The sequence below is a fragment of the Somniosus microcephalus genome, chromosome 4 (genome assembly GCF_052327205.1).
Source record: "Somniosus microcephalus isolate GS21.2 chromosome 4, FLI_Smic_1.0, whole genome shotgun sequence".
Classification (NCBI taxonomy): Eukaryota; Metazoa; Chordata; class Chondrichthyes; order Squaliformes; family Somniosidae; genus Somniosus; species Somniosus microcephalus.
Genome location: NC_140990.1, coordinates 57,920,297 through 57,936,999, shown reverse-complemented (window position 1 = coordinate 57,936,999; position 16,703 = coordinate 57,920,297). Strand labels below are relative to the sequence as shown.

Sequence of the window (16,703 nt, the reverse complement as noted above, 5' to 3'; positions counted from 1 at the left end):
TCCCCGTGGAACACCACTTCTCACCTTCCGCCCGTCTGAGTAAATATCTTTAACTCATCCCGTCACTATAACTGGACTTGTCTCCATTCCGGTGCCGAGGGGATTGCTGTACCAGATGGGAGGGGCAACATTTGGGGACTCTCGATTCTCCACCAATTCCCATTCCCCTTCTTTCAGGTGGATAATGGAGGTGCCACAGTGTGTAATGTGCAAGTCAGTAAGAATTGTCAGCGAGGATTAATCAGCACTTTCTAATTGGAGATGTTAATCAGTGGAACCTTTCAGACACTGAATTGTAGATTTTGTACCAAAGATCAATTTAGGATTGAAGTAAAAGTTCATAATTTTATTGTAAAATAATTCAGGGACTTTCATCAGAAATTAAGGGGAAAGATCAGACAGCGGTTCTTAAATAAACACTGCAGCCCCGACAACTCAATCAGCTATATATCCAGAATATTAAACTCCAGCCCAGTTATAGGGGTTATTAACATCAGCAGAAACAAACCCAACTGTCAGAATGAACATGGTTCATTCCTGGATGTGATTAAGAGCAGAATCCAACCCCTGCAGTGACATGTGAACTCGTTGGTGTGTCAGCAAGTTGCATGAATGATTAAATCCCTTCTCACACACGGAGCAGGTGAATGGCCTCTCCCCAGTGTGAATTCGCTGGTGTGTCAGCAGGTTAGATGATCGATTAAATCCCTTCTCACACACGGAGCAGGTGAACATTTCTCCTTCCACATTCAGAGGCCGATGATATTCAGGTCCTGATGAATGGAGTGGCTCTGTCAGATCTTGATGTGATGTTTGGTTTGAGTTTGCGGTCTGTAAATGCTGCCCCTCTCCCCAGTGTGAACTCGCTGGTGTGTCAGCAGTTTGGATGACTGATTAAATCCCTTTCCACACACGGAGCAGGTGAACGGCCTCTCCCCAATGTGACTGTATTGATGAGTTTCCAGCTGGGACAGGTAATTGAATCCCTTCCCACAGTCCCCACATTTCCACAGATTCACCGTGGTGCAGGTGTCCTTGTGTCTCTCCAGGTTGGATGATCATTTGAAGCCTCGTCCACACAGAGAACACATGTACGGTTTCTCCCCGCTGTGAATGGTGCGATGTTTTTTCAGGCTGTGTAACTGGTTAAAGCTCTTTCCACAGTCAGTGCACTGGAACACTCTCAGTGCTTTTCCAGTCACACTGATGTTTGAAATCTTTTCCCACAGAGAGAACAGGTGAACATTTCTCCTTCCACATTCAAAGGCCGATGATATTCAGGTCTTGATGAATGGAGGGACTGTCAGATCTTGATGTGATGTTTGGTTTGAGTTTGCGGTGTGTAAATGCTGCCCTTCTCACAGCCTGTAAAAGGAGTTTACAAAAGCCATCACTATGAGTCCAGGATAGAAATTGACAAGATTCTCTCCTCCTGGTTCCTGGCCAAGGGGGCCGCGCATGCGCCCTGCTGCCCCCTGAGCCTCTCAAGATGGCGGCCGTTACCCGGGCCTGTCACTGGGAGAAAGCCCCGCAGCTGCCGCCCCACTCGGGGCAAACGCCCGGTCCGGAGGCTCTTGTTCGGGGCCTGAGGCCCACCCCGTGTGTTTGTGAAGCGGATAATGTTGAGTGTTTTAATAATGGGGCCTGGGGCCGCACTCGGGGTGTGAGCAGCCCGCGTCCCCCCCGGGGTTCATGAACCCTTTCCCTGAGCTCGGGGTGTGTGCAGCCCGCGTCCCCCCGGGGTTCATGAACCCACTCCCTGAACTCGGGGTGTGAGCAGCCCGCGTCCCCCCCGGGGTTCATGAACCCTTTCCCTGAGCTCGGGGTGTGTGCAGCCCGCGTCCCCCTGTGGTTTATTAACCCACTCCCTGAACTCGGGGTGTGAGCAGCCCGCGTCCCCCCGGGGTTCATGAACCCACTCCCTGAACTCGGGGTGTGAGCAGCCCGCGTCCCCCCGGGGTTCATGAACCCACTCCCTGAACTCGGGGTGTGAGCAGCCCGCGTCCCCCCGGGGTTCATGAACCCACTCCCTGAACTCGGGGTGTGAGCGGCCCGCGTCCCCCCGGGGTTCATGAACCCACTCCCTGAACTCGGGGTGTGAGCAGCCCGCGTCCCCCCGGGGTTCATGAACCCGCTCCCTGAGCTCGGGGTGTGAGCAGCCCGCGTCCCCCTGTGGTTTATTAACCCACTCCCTGTGCTCTCTCGAATACTGCGGATGCTGGCAATCCAAAATAACAACAGAAAACGCTGGAAAAACATTCGTGGCAACATCCGTGAAGAGAGAAACAGAGTCAATGTTTTGGGTCGAAACCCTTCCACAGTGCCTAATAGGAAGATGAGGTGCTGTTCCGATTAGGCGCTGTTCCGATTAGGCACTTTATAGCCTTCTGGACTCAATATCCAGTTCAACAATTTCAGATCATAACCTCGGCCCCTATTATATTTTTATATTTTTTCCGCGCATGCTCAGCTCACTCTGCCCGGGTGACTGACGGGAGCTTCCGACCAATAGGGAGCGAGTGGGGCGGGGCTGGAAGAGCGAGCCGGCGGCAGGTCCTCCAACCAATCGGGGAGCCCGAGGGGTGGGACTAGCGCCGGCTGATTGTCTGATCCGCAGGGCAGCGAGTTTCTCCAGTCCCTTGTTCAGGGCCCGGGGCCAGGGGAGGCTGTGGGCCTTTATTCCCCTTATTGGACACAAGGATCTTTGTCTCACAACGGGATGTCTCAGGTTTTACTATAGGCTTTTAAAGTTCATGAATAAAAGCAGATAAACTTTGTGGAACAAAATATTTAATATTTCGGAGTAAAAAAATTGTTATTTTCCTCTGTGGAATTTGTTAGTTTCAGACAATAACAACGATTTGTATTTATATAACGTATTTAATGTAGTAAAATGTCCCAATGCGCTTCACGGGAACATTATAAAACAAAATTTGACACCGGGTACAAACCAAGCATATTCCCATAAGGAGGAAAGGTGGGGCGTCCAAAGCTCGAGCTCCCTGGATAACAAAGGATGTAGAGATTAGAATAAAACAGAAAAAGGAGGTTTACGACAAATGTCAGGTACAGAATGCAGTCAAAAACCAGGAGAATACAGAGAGTGCGGGGGAAATTGAAAAAGGATATAGGAAAGAAAGACTTGCATTTATATAGCTTCCATTCACGATCACCGGACATCTCAAAGTCACTGTTGTAATGTGGGAAACATGGCAGCCAATTTGTGCACAGCAAGCTCCCACAAACAGCACTGTGATAATAACCAGGTAATCTGTTTTTGTTATGTTGGTTGAGGGATAAATATTGGCCAGGACACCAGGGATAACTTCCCTACTCTTCTTCAAAATAGTGCCATGGGATCTTTTACATCCACCTGAGAGCAGACGGGATCTCAGTTTAAAGTCTCATCAGAAAGACGGCACCTCCAACAGTGCAGCACTCCCTCAGCACTGCACTGGAGTGTCAGCCTAGATTTATGTGCTCAAGTCTCTGGAGTGGGACCAGAACCCACAACCTTCTGACTCAGAGGCGAGTGTGCAACCCACTTTTTAAAAAATTTTTTATAATGCTTTATTGAACATTAAGAACATTTACAACATCGTGATCATTACATTGTATGATACAAATCAATTCCACCGCCCTGCACAGCCATTCCGCCACCACATTTTAACATCAAAACCTGAAGCTTAATTTGTCACCTGTAACATATATTAATCGATTGTACTTTAAAAATTGGTTGTAAAATACTGTCCTTAAATTCCTTTCTGAATAAAACATCCACAGAGCCTTATAGTGGTCTTTTAGCTTATATTTAAAATACTCTTTTAGATTGATTCTCCTCCCCTTAAAAAACAGAACATTCCTTCTTTGCACAATCACGAATCTAGCCAAACTGAACATTAAATTAATTGCCGCTCCGCTAGACTCTGGCAGACTCTCCTGCAATCCCCATCTCAAAATTGAGTCCCACGGGATTCCCATTCTCACTGTTCGGTCCCCACCCAGCAAAAAAGCTTCACACAACTGTCGAACATAGTACTTAAAGTCATTTAACTGCGGACATAAACCAGTAAATGGGACAGAGTCTCATCCTGTGTCCCACACATTGGGCAAGTTGCCGCCTCCACTCGCCCAATCTTGCACAAGACCGTCATGGTAAAAATCCGGTTATGAGCCAATTTGAAATCCAGTTCAATCCATTCTGGGCATTTAAAATTCGCCCACACTCCCTTCCAAATCCTGTTGAAGTCCAGCTGTGGGTATATACTCTGCCAAAACTCCTGACCAGCAGGTGTCTTGAATCTCCATTCTCTGAATACCTCATAGAAATCTCGAGTATTACAGTTGTCAAATTGGACCAACTCTCCCCCTTTCTCCAGTACAAAGCTTGGAAAAGCGGGACGCATTTTACTTCCTTTGGAGATTTCCGCATTTATTTCTTCCATCCAATCCTGTGGCATTGCCCTCACAATCTTCTCATACATGATCCCTATTGCTTTTTCCTTCTACCTCCTGATCCTCCTCCCACACCATGTCCCTCACTATCGCTTCCGGCAACCAACCTGGAATCACCTCGTATAATACATCTTTCACCGATATAATCCCAGCTTTTATAAAAGCTTGATTAAATAAAACCTCTCCTTCGATGTTGACCCACCTGTTCAAAAATAAGGGCTGTTCTAAAAATTCCTCAGCCCCCTTGGGCATAAACTGCACACTTTTTAAAAATTGAGCCCAAGTCTCTACAACCCCCTTATAAAACCTAGGGAGAAGCTTAGTCGATTTCAAAAACATATTATTGTATTCCATATACAATATCCCCTGCCCTCCTATCCCACATTGTTTTAAAAAATGCTCAAAACAACTCTTCCAAAAACTTGAATTTGACTTCTGAAGAAATCTCTTCACCCATTTGATTCTAAAGGATTTTTTCTTCAAATCAATATCTGGGAAGTTGAGTCCTCCCTGATTTCTCCGTCCAATGATGGTATTGTAAGCCACCAAGGCTGGTTTCCCTTCCCATAAAAACCTCACACAAGCCTCTCGGATGGACTTTCCTGCCCACTCAGGAATATCCTCCACCGTCAATAAGTACCATAGCTTAGATAGCAGGAGAGCAGACACCACTGTCGCTCTTCCTTGCACTTTCAACCACCTTCTTTCCCATCTTCCCAAAATCTTTTTAATTTTCATAACCTTCGGTTCCCAATTTAATCGATCCACTTCTTCCCTGTCTTTCTTGCACCCCATATGCAACCCCAGAACTTCCAAAACCTCCACCACCTTAAAGGGACATTCCCCCAACCATTCCCCCCTACCCCTCCCTGCAACCAGGCATTGGGACTTACTATAATTCACTCTGGCACCTGAAGCTCTACAATATTCCTCCACTACCTCCATAGCTTTCCTCACTGACTCCCCATTTCTCAATGTTAAGGTTGTGTCATCTGCATATTGGTGTATCACCGACACCAGCCTGGAACTGGGTACCACAATCCCAACTACACCTTGTTTCTTTCGCATCATGTAACCTAATGGTTCTGCTACCAATGTGTACAGCAGTGGGGACAGGGGACAACCCTGTCTCACTGATTTCTGTATCGGAAAATACTTAGATAAAAAACCATTACATTTAACACAGCTAAATATGTTTGAATAAAAAATCCTTATCCACTGAATGAAATTTTCCTTGAAACCAAATGCTTCCAAAACCTTCAATAAAAACTCATGAGAGACCCTATCAAAGGCTTTCTCTTGATCTATCTTTAATACATAAGCCTCCCTCCCACTCTCTTCCATGAGTTCTATCGCATCTCGGATTGAGACCACAGAGTCTGCGATGTCCCGGCCTATGACTCCATAGGACTGAGAGGGCCAAACTATCTCCGGTAACACCTCCTTCAAACGATTTGCCATAACCCTCGCCAAGATCTTATAATCCACATTTAATATTGTGATGGGCCTCCAATTCTTCAGATCCCGTCTATCCCCTTTATTTTTATAAACTAAGCTTATGATACCTCTCCTCATAGATGGGGCCAGGCTTCCCTCAATTTTAATTTCCTTAAAAACTTCTAAGAGCAATGGACTTAAAATCTCGAAAAATTCCTTCTAAAATTCTGCACTTAGTCCATCGGACCCTGGGCTTTTCCCCCCCTTCATTCCACTTACTGCTATTTTTATTTCTGCTAATCCTACTTCTTTATCACACATGCTTCTCTCATCCTCCTTTAAACCCTCTTCAATAAAACCAGTAACCTTCTCCATCGCCAAATTGGAAATGTCTTCTTTTGTATATAGCTCTTGATAAAAGCTGCTAGCCGCCTCCAAAATCTCCTCACTTTCATGAATGATCTTCTCCCCAACCTTCAACTCTTCAATTAACAATAATCTCTGTCGCAGCTTCTCTTGCTCCAGAAAATATCTAGTGCATCTTTTGCCCTCCAATGCATCTCTAGCCTTTGCACGGAGAATGGCCCCCTTGCATTTTTCAGCTTGCAATAATTGCCACCCTTCCTTTAGCACCCGGAACTTAGTTTCAGCTCCCTTATCCCCTCCGTCAACTGCTTTACAGACATCCGTAAACCTTTTGTTTATATTCTCTTCTCGATGCCGGTTAGCTGCCGCCCTCTTTTTCCCATAATGTACTGAAAAAACGTTTACCTCATATTTGAAATTGTCCCACCAAACTCTTCTTTCCTTCAAGAACAAAAGTTCCTTCTGAGCATTCTTTATATTTATATTCCCTTCTTTATAAGCACTTTCCTTCAGGTATTGATTGTTTAAAATCCACACCCCTGAACCGATCTTAACTCTGCTGTTCCTAATTCTAAGAACCAAAGCCGAGTGATCACTAAAAAATACTTTTTTATAATAAATCTCCATCACCTCCGAACTTAACCCTTCCCGCATTAACACAAAATCTATTCGGCTCTGTTTTAAAACATCACCCACCCAACCTGCTCTGGAGAACTCCCTTTTTATGGGGTTCCGGTCCCTCCATAAGTCTCTCAAATTTAAATTTGCCATCATTTTTATAATCATCCCTCTGGAGTTATCCTCTTTAAAGGTCATCTGGGCTGAAATGTCCATCCAAGATAAAAATACATTAAAATCCCCCACTATACAAGGATTTTCCACCTCTGCCACTTCAGTGAATAACCCCCGAAAAAACTCGCGACGCTTGCAATGGTCGTTCGGTGCATAGATATTAAAAAGATCACAATTAAATCCCTCCAATTTTACCCTTAGCCGTAAAAATCTCCCCTCAGTGTCCTTGTCCACCAAGGCAATGTTCTCTTCTATGGACAGACTCACCAAAACAGCCACCCCTCTACGGTTATTGTTTGCACAACTTGCAAACACCTCTCCCTTCCAAACCTTCTGAACTCTTTCTAGAATATCCTCATCCCAAAAGGTTTCTTGCAGACACAACAAGTCCGTGCCTTTAAAACCCTGCAACAACTGCTGCAATTTCTTCTCACCCCTCAGTCCGTTCACATTGATCGAGACCAATGTAATCATGGCTCCAAAGAAGGGAAGTATGCCTGATAATCTCCCCATCATTTAATCTCTGGCTCTTCCCTCCTCTCATGCTCCTTCTCAACTTTTCGGGCAGCTGTTGCTTTTTCCTGCAGCCTCCGGCTCTTTTTCACCTCCTGTTTGACCCCTCCCTGCTGTTTCAGCCTCTTCCTTGCCTTAAGTTTGGACCCAGGAGCTGCCCTTTCTCCCTCCTTCTGCCCCTCACTAACCTTTCCCTTTCCACATGATGCCACCTCTTCCCCGACTTCCATGTCTCTGTCCCCCTCTAATTCCTCACACTCAAGCTCTTCTGCAACCCCCTGTGCCTGCTCCCCGTCAGATACTTCATCTCCCATAGAGAGTCTTCCTGCTATCGCAGTTTCTCCCACTGTGCCGCCCCCTTCGACCACGTCTCCACCTCTGACCCTTGCACCCTGTTCCCTCTCTCCATGGGACAATGGCGCACCTAAATTGTTCCCTTCTGACGTCTCTATCTCGACGATCCCATCCTGCTGTCCCTTTAAGGCTCCTGCCTCTTGCACCCTCTCCCCGCCCTGCCCCCTCCCGCTCACCAAAATATCCGACTCCCCGCCTTTCCCCGGAGCACTCACTTCCACCACACACCCCCCTCCTGCCTCCTCTCCCCCTGCAGACACCAGACTCCCCAGGGGGAGCCGAACTGCACTAAGGCTCGAGTCTGCACTCGACCCTTGCTGCCCGCTGCTGTCTTTGTTCCCCTCCATAGCACTCGCCGTGTTTTCCGCCATCTCCATCTCGATCTCCGCTCCGCCAACCTCTGCCTCTTCCTGTGCTCCTTTTTCCTTCATTTTACCGGCTGTGTCCTCCGACTGCACCGCACCTCCGGCCGTTCCACACTCCTCTCCTGCTCCTCCCATCTCCTCATCACTCATTTCGCTCCCTTCTGCCACACACTCACAGCGGGCGGGGCCTTTACGACACCCCACAGCTCTCCACCTTGCAGCTCCGCGCGATATGTCCCGACTCACCGCAATTGTAACAATACAAATCAGGACAGTTTCTTACGAGATGGTCATGTCCCAGACAATAGTAACACACCTTTACTTGGCTATTGAGCAGCACACGAAAGTACTGCACTCCCTCCAGTGTCTCGAACTTCATACTGTACGGCAAAGACCTTACCCACTCTGGGAACCGCACCTATACATACCGGGTTCCGTCTGCTACCCGTGTTCCTGGATAGTACCTCCTCTTTATTTCGGAACAGATTTTAATGTCCCACGACTCCAACTTTTTGCTCAGCACTTCGTCCTCGATGTACACAGGCAAGTTCAAAAATGAAACCACCACCTCCTCTGAATATAGCAGAGTCACCTCCAAAAATTTCTCCCCAACTTTCAGACTGAGCAGCAGTTTTTCCGCCTCCTCACGGCCACTGACCGTCACCTCAAATCCCACATTTGGTTTTGGTCGGCAGGCAAAGCAGCTTCCCTCGCCACAGTCCACATGAACCGCCTGGATTATATCCCAGGCTCGAATCTTCTTATCTTCACATTGCACCACCACCGTATTTTCTTTACCAAACCTCCTGAGGTCCCGGCCCAAATCTTTGGGCCTTTTTTTCCCCCTTCCCACCACAGTTTCTTCCCTAATTAAATTCCTCTCGGGAATATTGTCCTCTGAGGGGCCCGGCACTCCGGATCCCTCAGCAGCCATCTGGCTGTTTTTTTGTGGGCCAAAAAGGCCCTAAAACCTGAAAACAACACAACAAAACCCTCCACCAACTTTTTACAAAACTTCCTCCAACACCTGTTATGTTCATTAATAACTAGACATTCTTATTATGAACACAGCTAGCTTTTCCTAGTTACTTTTATTGAGCACATGTGGACTTGTACAGCATCTTGTAGAGGCTTCCATCTTGACTGCTGCCTTGTGGGTAGCCTAGCCTCATGGGTAATGTAGTCTTAATATCTATACAGCTGGGTTGTGTAGTCTTAATACATACAGCTATATACAGCTCTACTGCTCCACCTAGTGTCCACCACAGAATGACATGTTATTGATCACTACATCCTCCTTTCTTTGAGGTTTAACAAAATCAATATCAATGAACTTTCAAGAAAACAATAAAGATAATATCAGTAACACTTTTGTTAGTGCTCTATAAACATAAACATTTTCAAAACAGTCAACACATTTTCAAAGCTTTACATTGTACTCAAAGATTAAGTCTATCAGGCTCTTTTACTTCATGTGTGGATCTTCTCAACACGGGTAAGTCTGATGTGTCTTCATGAGATTGTTCTGGCGGTGAATGACAAGATGCAGTTGCGGCATTGTCATCAATCTGCTCTTGTATAGATCGAGGTCTCCTTGCGATCTTTGCTTGGAGAGGGTTTCAGTGTTTCCTTCACTCTTCATGCCATAACTCTCAATGTAGTCAATGCCTTAGAGTCATAGAGTCATAGAGTTTTACAGCACAGAAAGAGGCCCTTCGGCCCATCGTGTCTGCGCCGCCCATCCATCCCTGTCCAGTCTAATCCCATTTTCCAGCATTTGGTCCATAGCCTTGTATGCAATGGCATTTCAAGTGCTCATCCAAATGCTTCTTGAATGTTGTGAGGGTTCCTGCCTCCACCACCCTTTCAGGCATTGAGTTCCACATTCCAACCACCCTCTGGGTGAAAAAGTTCCTCCTCAAATCCCCTCTAAATCTCCTGCCCCTTACCCTGAATCTATGCCCCCTTGTTATTGACCCCCCTACTAAGGGGAAAAGTTCCTCTTTATCTACCCTATCTATGCCCCTCATTATTTTGTACACCTCAATCAGGTCCCCCCTCAGCCTTCTCTGCTCCAAGGAAAACAACTCCAGCCTGTCCAGCCTCTCTTCATAGCTGAGGCACTCCATCCCAGGTAACATCCTGGTGAATCTTCTCTGCACCCTCTCCAAAGCAATCACATCCTTCCTATAGTGAGGCGACCAGAACTGCACACAGTACTCCAGCTGTGGCCTCACCAGCGTTTTGTACAGCTCCATCATAACCTCCCTGCTCTTATATTCTATGCCTCGGCTAATGAAGGCAAGTATCCCATATGCCTTTTTAACCACCTTATCTACCTGCTCTGCTGCCTTCAGGGATCTATGTACATGCACACCAAGGTCCCTCTGACCCTCTGTACTTCCTAGGGTCCTACCACTCATTGTGTATTCCCTTGCCTTATTTGTCCGTCCAAAATGCATCACCTCGCACTTTTCAGGGTTAAATTCCATTTGCCACTTTTCCGCCCATCTGACCAACCCGTTTATATCGTCCTGTAGCCGGAGGCTTTCCTCCTCGCAATTTACCACCCCACCAATTTTCGTGTCATCTGCGAACTTACTGATCATACCTTTTACATTCTCATCCAAATCATTTATGTAGATCACAAACAATAAGGGACCCAGCACCGATCCCTGAGGTACCCCACTGGACACAGGCTTCCAGTCACAAAAGCAACCTTCGACCATCACCCTCTGCCTCCTGCCACTCAGCCAGTTTAGGATCCAACGCGCCAAGGCACCCTGGATCCCATGGGCTCTTACCTTCTTGACCAGTCTCCTATGCGGGACTTTGTCAAAAGCTTTACTGAAGTCCATGTAAACCACATCCACAGCATTTCCCTCATCCACCCCACTAGTCACCCCCTCGAAAAATTCGATCAGATTTGTTAGACATGATTTACCCTTGACAAAGCCATGCTGACTATCCCCGATTAATCCTTGCCTCTCCAAGTGGAGATTAATTTTGTCCCTCAGAATTTTTTCCAATAATTTCCCCACCACAGATGTTAGACTCACTGGCCTGTAATTCCCTGGTTTATCCCTGCTACCCTTCTTGAATAATGGTACTACGTTAGCTGTTCTCCAGTCCTCTGGTACATCCCCTGTGGCCAGAGAGGTTCTGAAAATTAGTGTCAGAGCCCCTGCAATCTCCTCCCTTGCCTCCCACAGCAGCCTGGGATACATCTCGTCCGGGCCTGGGGATTTATCCACTTTTTGGCCCGCTAAAACTGCTAGCACCTCCTTCCTCTCGATGCTAATATGTTCAAGTATGTCACAGTCCCCTTGCCCGATTTCTATGTCTGCATCGTCTTTCTCCATAGTGAACACAGGTGCAAAAAATTCATTTAAAACCCTGCCTACATCCTCTGGCTCTACACACAGATTGCCACTTTGGTCCCTAATGGGCCCTACCCTTTCCCTAGTTATCCTCTTGCCCTTAATATACTTATAAAACATCTTAGGATTTTCCTTTATTTTGCTCGCCAGTGTTATTTCATGGCCCCTCCTCGCCCTCCTAATTTCTTTTTTAAGTATGCCCCTGAACTTTTTATACTCTTCTAGGGCTTCTTCTGTCTTTAGTCTTTTGTAACTGCCAAAAGCCCCCCCTTCTCGAAAAACTGCTGGCAGCTGGATCCCATCATACAGCATAGTCCTCTCAGCAGCCTCGGCTAATGGAACACCAAAGATTGGCCTGAGGGAAGAAGGAGTATCCACCGGAACTGCTTTCTGCTCTGGTGCAGGCTTCTTCTTTTTCTTTTTCTCTTTCCACTGCTTAACAACATCTGCTGCGGTTATATCTTTGGACTTTTTCTCCTTGTGTTTTTCTTCTTTGTGCTTTTCTTCCTTTGGCTTCTCTTTGACCTTAAAGTCTTTTTCTTTCTTCTTGGAGAAACTAGGCTTTTTGAAGACATGGATACCCTTTGGCCTTTTCATCCTTGATGGGCTCTCTGCTTCATCACCTGAGTCATCTGGTCTGCTTATGGCACAGTTTATACGGTAGACTCTTTTGACCAGTTCTAAGTCCTCACAAGCTTTGTCACCCAGTAGTGAATCAAGCCTTTCAGCCACAACAGAAAACATGAGATGATGCACTTTGTCTTTGACTGTCACTTTAAGTCTGCATACACCTAAGCTATCTATTTTCTGTCCATTATAGTCCTTCAGTAGTACTGACTTTTTCTGTATTTTGGGCTTTTCTTTCATATTGTTAATGTCACTCATACTGATTAAGTTTGCTTTTGCCCCAGTGTCCAGTTTCAATGTAACTAATGCTCCATTTATCTGCAGTGGGATCATCCATTTGTCCTCTTTTACTGCATTAACTTTATGTTCAGCATTGTCTATTTCTGAGGGCTGCACATTTTCTGTATCTTTTTTGATATCGTCACATGACACCATTCCTACAAAAAATGTCTCACTTAAATCAGTGTCCTTAATCACATTAACTTGTTGCCCTTTCGTTGTTTTTACTTTTGAAAAGCATTGTTTGGCAAAGTGATTCTTTCCATTACACTTTGTGCACATTTTTCCAAACACTGGGCATTGTCTTAACTGGTGTTTGTAACCACAGCGTTTACAATTAAAAATTTCATCCTCCGATTGCTTTTCATTTCTGTTCTGCCCACGTTTCTTCCCCTTGTAGGACACAGTACCGACAGCAGCACTTACTACAATCGCATCATTATTGATTTCACTGAATGTCTTCGCATGCTTTTGAGCTAGCTCACTGGCTTTGCATATTGTCACAGCATTTTCCAATGTTAGTTCGGTTTCTCTCAACAGACGTTCCCTGTCTTTTTTATCATGAATACCAAACACAATCCGGTCACGAATCATGGATGCTTTGAGCTCAGAGAAATTACATGGCTGTGCTTTCAGTTTCAGATCAGTTATAAAGCTATCAAAAGTCTCATTTTGTTGCTGTGTCTGAGAACGGAAGATGTATCTTTCATACGTCTCATTCTTTTTGGGAGAGCAATGTGCATCAAATTTTTTTAGCACATCTTCTAATTTTCCTCTGTTCTCCACTGGATTAAATACAAATGTATTAAATACCTCTATTGCCTGTGGGCCTGCAACCGTAAGCAGCAATGCTATCTTCCTTGCGTCTGGCTTCGTACCAAATCCGATGGCTGCAATGTAGAGTTCGAATTGCTGTTTAAAAGTCTGCCAATTGTAGTCGATTTTTTCTGTGAGATTCAAACGCTCTGGTGGCTTCAAATTCTCCATGTCGCTTTTCACAATTTTCAGCAGATCTTCACCACCCTGGTACCATGTTATGTTCATTAATAACTAGACATTCTTATTATGAACACAGCTAGCTTTTGCTAGTTACTTTTATTGAGCACATGTGGACTTGTACAGCATCTTGTAGAGGCTTCCATCTTGACTGCTGCCTTGTGGGTAGCCTAGCCTCATGGGTAATGTAGTCTTAATATCTATACAGCTGGGTTGTGTAGTCTTAATACATACAGCTATATACAGCTCTACTGCTCCACCTAGTGTCCACCACAGAATGACATGTTATTGATCACTACAACACCCAGCTGCAATTAGGCAACCAGTCACACCTGGCTCACTCCTAGCCCCTCCCACCTAGAGAGTGCTGCCCACTGAGCCACAGCTCACACAAGGGAGAGAGTACGAGAAAAGATTAGTGGGTAACGGAAAAGGGAACCCAAAAATCTTTTATAAACATATCAAAAGTGAAAGGATAGTTAAAGGAATGGTGGGGCCGATTAGGGACCAAATAGGAGCTCATCATACGGAGGCAGAGGGCGTGGCTGAGGTACTGAATGAGTACTTAGCATCTGTCTTCACAAAAGAAGAGGATGAAGTTAATGTCGCAGTAGAGGAGGGGAGAGTAGAGAAATTGGATAAAAATGGATAGAAAGGAGGTGCTAAATAGGTTGTCATCACTCAAAGTTAACAAGTCACCCGGTCCAGATGTGATGCATCCTAGATTGCTGAGGGAAGCTAGGGTGGAGACAGCAGAAGCTCCGACCACAATCTTTCAATCTCTCTCAGATATATGGGAGTGGTGCCAGAGGACTGGAGGATTGCAAATGTTACACCCTGTTTAAAAAAGGGGAGAGGGATAAACCTGGTAACTACAGGCCAATCAGTCTAATGTCAGTGGTGGGTGAACGACTAGAGACCATTGTCAAGGACAAAATTAATTCTCACTTGGAGAAGCATGGGTTAATAAGGGGCAGCCAGTATGGATTTGTTAAAGGTAAATCCTGTCTGACTAACCTGATTGAGTTCTTTGTAGAGGGTTGATGAAGGTAGTGCAGCAGATGTTGTATATATGGACTTTTAAAAGGCATTTGATAAAGTACCACACAAGAGACTTACTCGGGGAATAGAAGTACAGGGAATTAAAGGGCTAATGGTAATTTGGGTATAATTGGCTAAGGGAGAGGAGGCAGTGAGCAGTGCTGAGGGATGTTTTTCTGGCTGGAGGGAAGTATGCAGTGGGTTCCCCCAGGGGTCGGGATTAGGACCATTGCTTTTCTTGTTATATATAACTGACCTGGACTTGGGTATAGGTGTACAAGTTTGAAGTTTACGGATGATACAAAACTTGGCAACGTAGTAAATAGTGAGCATAGTAGTAGCAGACTTCAGGAGGACAGAGACAGACTGTGAAATGAGCAGACACAAGGCAGATGAAATTAAATGAGGATAAGTGTGAAGTGATGCACTTTGGGAGAAACAACAGGGAGAGGCCGTATAATCTAAATGGGACTATTTTGAGAGGGTGCAAGAGCAGAGGGACCTGGGGGTCCATGTTCACAAATCTTTGAAAGTGCCGCGGCAAGTTGGTGAGGCGGTTCAGAAAGCGTATGGGATACTTGGCTTTGTAAATAGGGCCATTGAATACAAAAACAAGGAAGTTACACTAAACCTTTACAAATCACTAGTTAGGAACATAGGACTGGAGGAGGCCATTCAGCCCCTCGAGCCTGTTCCGCCATTCAATGAGATCATGGCTGATCTGCGACCTAACTCCACACACCCCCCTTTGGCCCATATCCCTTAATACCTTTGGGTAACAGAAACCTATCAATCTCAGATTTAAAATTAACAATTGATCTCGCATCAATTGCCGTTTGCGGAAGAGAGTTCCAAACTTCTACCACCCTTTGTGTGTAGAAATGTTTCCTAATTTCACTCCTGAAAGGTCTGGCTCTAATTTTTAGACTATGTCCCCAGTCCTAGAATCCCCAACCAGCGGAAATAGTTTCTCTCTATCTACCCTATCTGTTCCCCTTAATATCCTGAAAACTTCAATCAGATCACCCCTTAACCTTCTAAATTCTGGGGAATACAACCCTAATTTGTGTAATCTCTCCCCGTAACTTAACCCTTGAAGTCCGGGTATCATTCTGGTAAACCTACGCTGCACTCCCTCCAAGGCCAATATATCCTTCCTAAGGTGTGGTGCCCAGAACTGCTCACAGTACTCCAGGTGTGGTCTAACCAGGGTTTTGTACAGCTGCAGGGTTTTGGCCTCAGCTGGAGTCTTGTTTTTTTTAATTCATTGATGGGATGTGGGCGTTGCTGGCTGGCTAGGCCTGCATTTAGTGCCCATTCCTAATTGCCCTTGAGAAGACGGTGGTGAGCCGCCTTCTTGAACCGCTGCAGTCCATATGGTGTAGGTACACCCACAATGCTGTTAGGAAGGGAGTTCCAGGATTTTGGCCCAGTGACAGTGAAGGAACGGCGATACAGGTCCAAGTCAGGGTGGTGTGTGGCTTGGAGGGGAACTTGTAGGTGGTGATGTTCCCATGCGTCTGCTGCCCTTGTCCTTCTAAGTGGTAGAGGTCGCGGGTTTGGAAGGTGCTGTTGAAGGAGCTTTGGCGAATTGATGCAGTGCATCTTGTAGATGGTACACACTGCAGCCACAGTGCACCGGTGGTGGAGGGAGTGAATGTTGAAGGTGGTGGATGGAGTGCCAATCAAGGGGGCTGCTTTATCCTGAATGGTGTCGAGCTTCTTGAGTGTTGTTGGCGCTGCACTCATCCAGGCAAGTGGAGAGTATTCCATCACACTCCTGACTTGTGCCTTGTAGATGGTGGAAAGGCTTTGGGGAGTCAGGAGGTGAGACACTCGCCGCAGAATTCCCAGCCTCTGGCCTGCTCTTGTAGCCATAGTATTTATACAGTTCTGGGCACCACACTTTAGGAAGGATGTCAAGGCCTTGGAGAGGGTACAGAGGAGGTTGACCAGGATGGTACCAGGGATGAGGGACTTCATTGGAGAAGCTGGGATTGTTCCCCTTAGAGCAGAGAAGGTTAAGAGGAAACCTAATAGAGGTGTTCAAAATGATGAGGGGTTTTGATCGAGCAAGTAGAGAGAAACTGTTCACTCT

The 16,703-nt window shown here is 46.0% G+C and overlaps 1 protein-coding gene across 14 annotated transcripts in view; it reads right to left on the bottom strand.

Annotated features, from left to right (window-relative positions):
* Nucleotides 1-16,703, bottom strand: part of LOC147118975 (uncharacterized) — a 305,332-nt gene that overhangs the window by 15,248 nt on the left and 273,381 nt on the right. The window contains exons 4-5 of one of the 14 annotated variants that reach the window (XM_085984699.1): nucleotides 864-930; nucleotides 566-567 (exon numbers count right to left, since the gene is read on the bottom strand). The exons of 10 other annotated variants lie outside the window; for them this stretch is intronic. In XM_085984699.1, the coding sequence (XP_085840825.1) occupies nucleotides 566-567; nucleotides 864-930 (69 nt within the window). Of the gene's footprint in view, nucleotides 1-565; nucleotides 568-634; nucleotides 708-863; nucleotides 931-12,046; nucleotides 12,053-13,894; nucleotides 13,897-16,703 lie in introns of all 14 variants that reach the window. 3 more of the 14 variants (XM_085984697.1, XM_085984696.1, XM_085984705.1) reach the window with 3 other exon arrangements.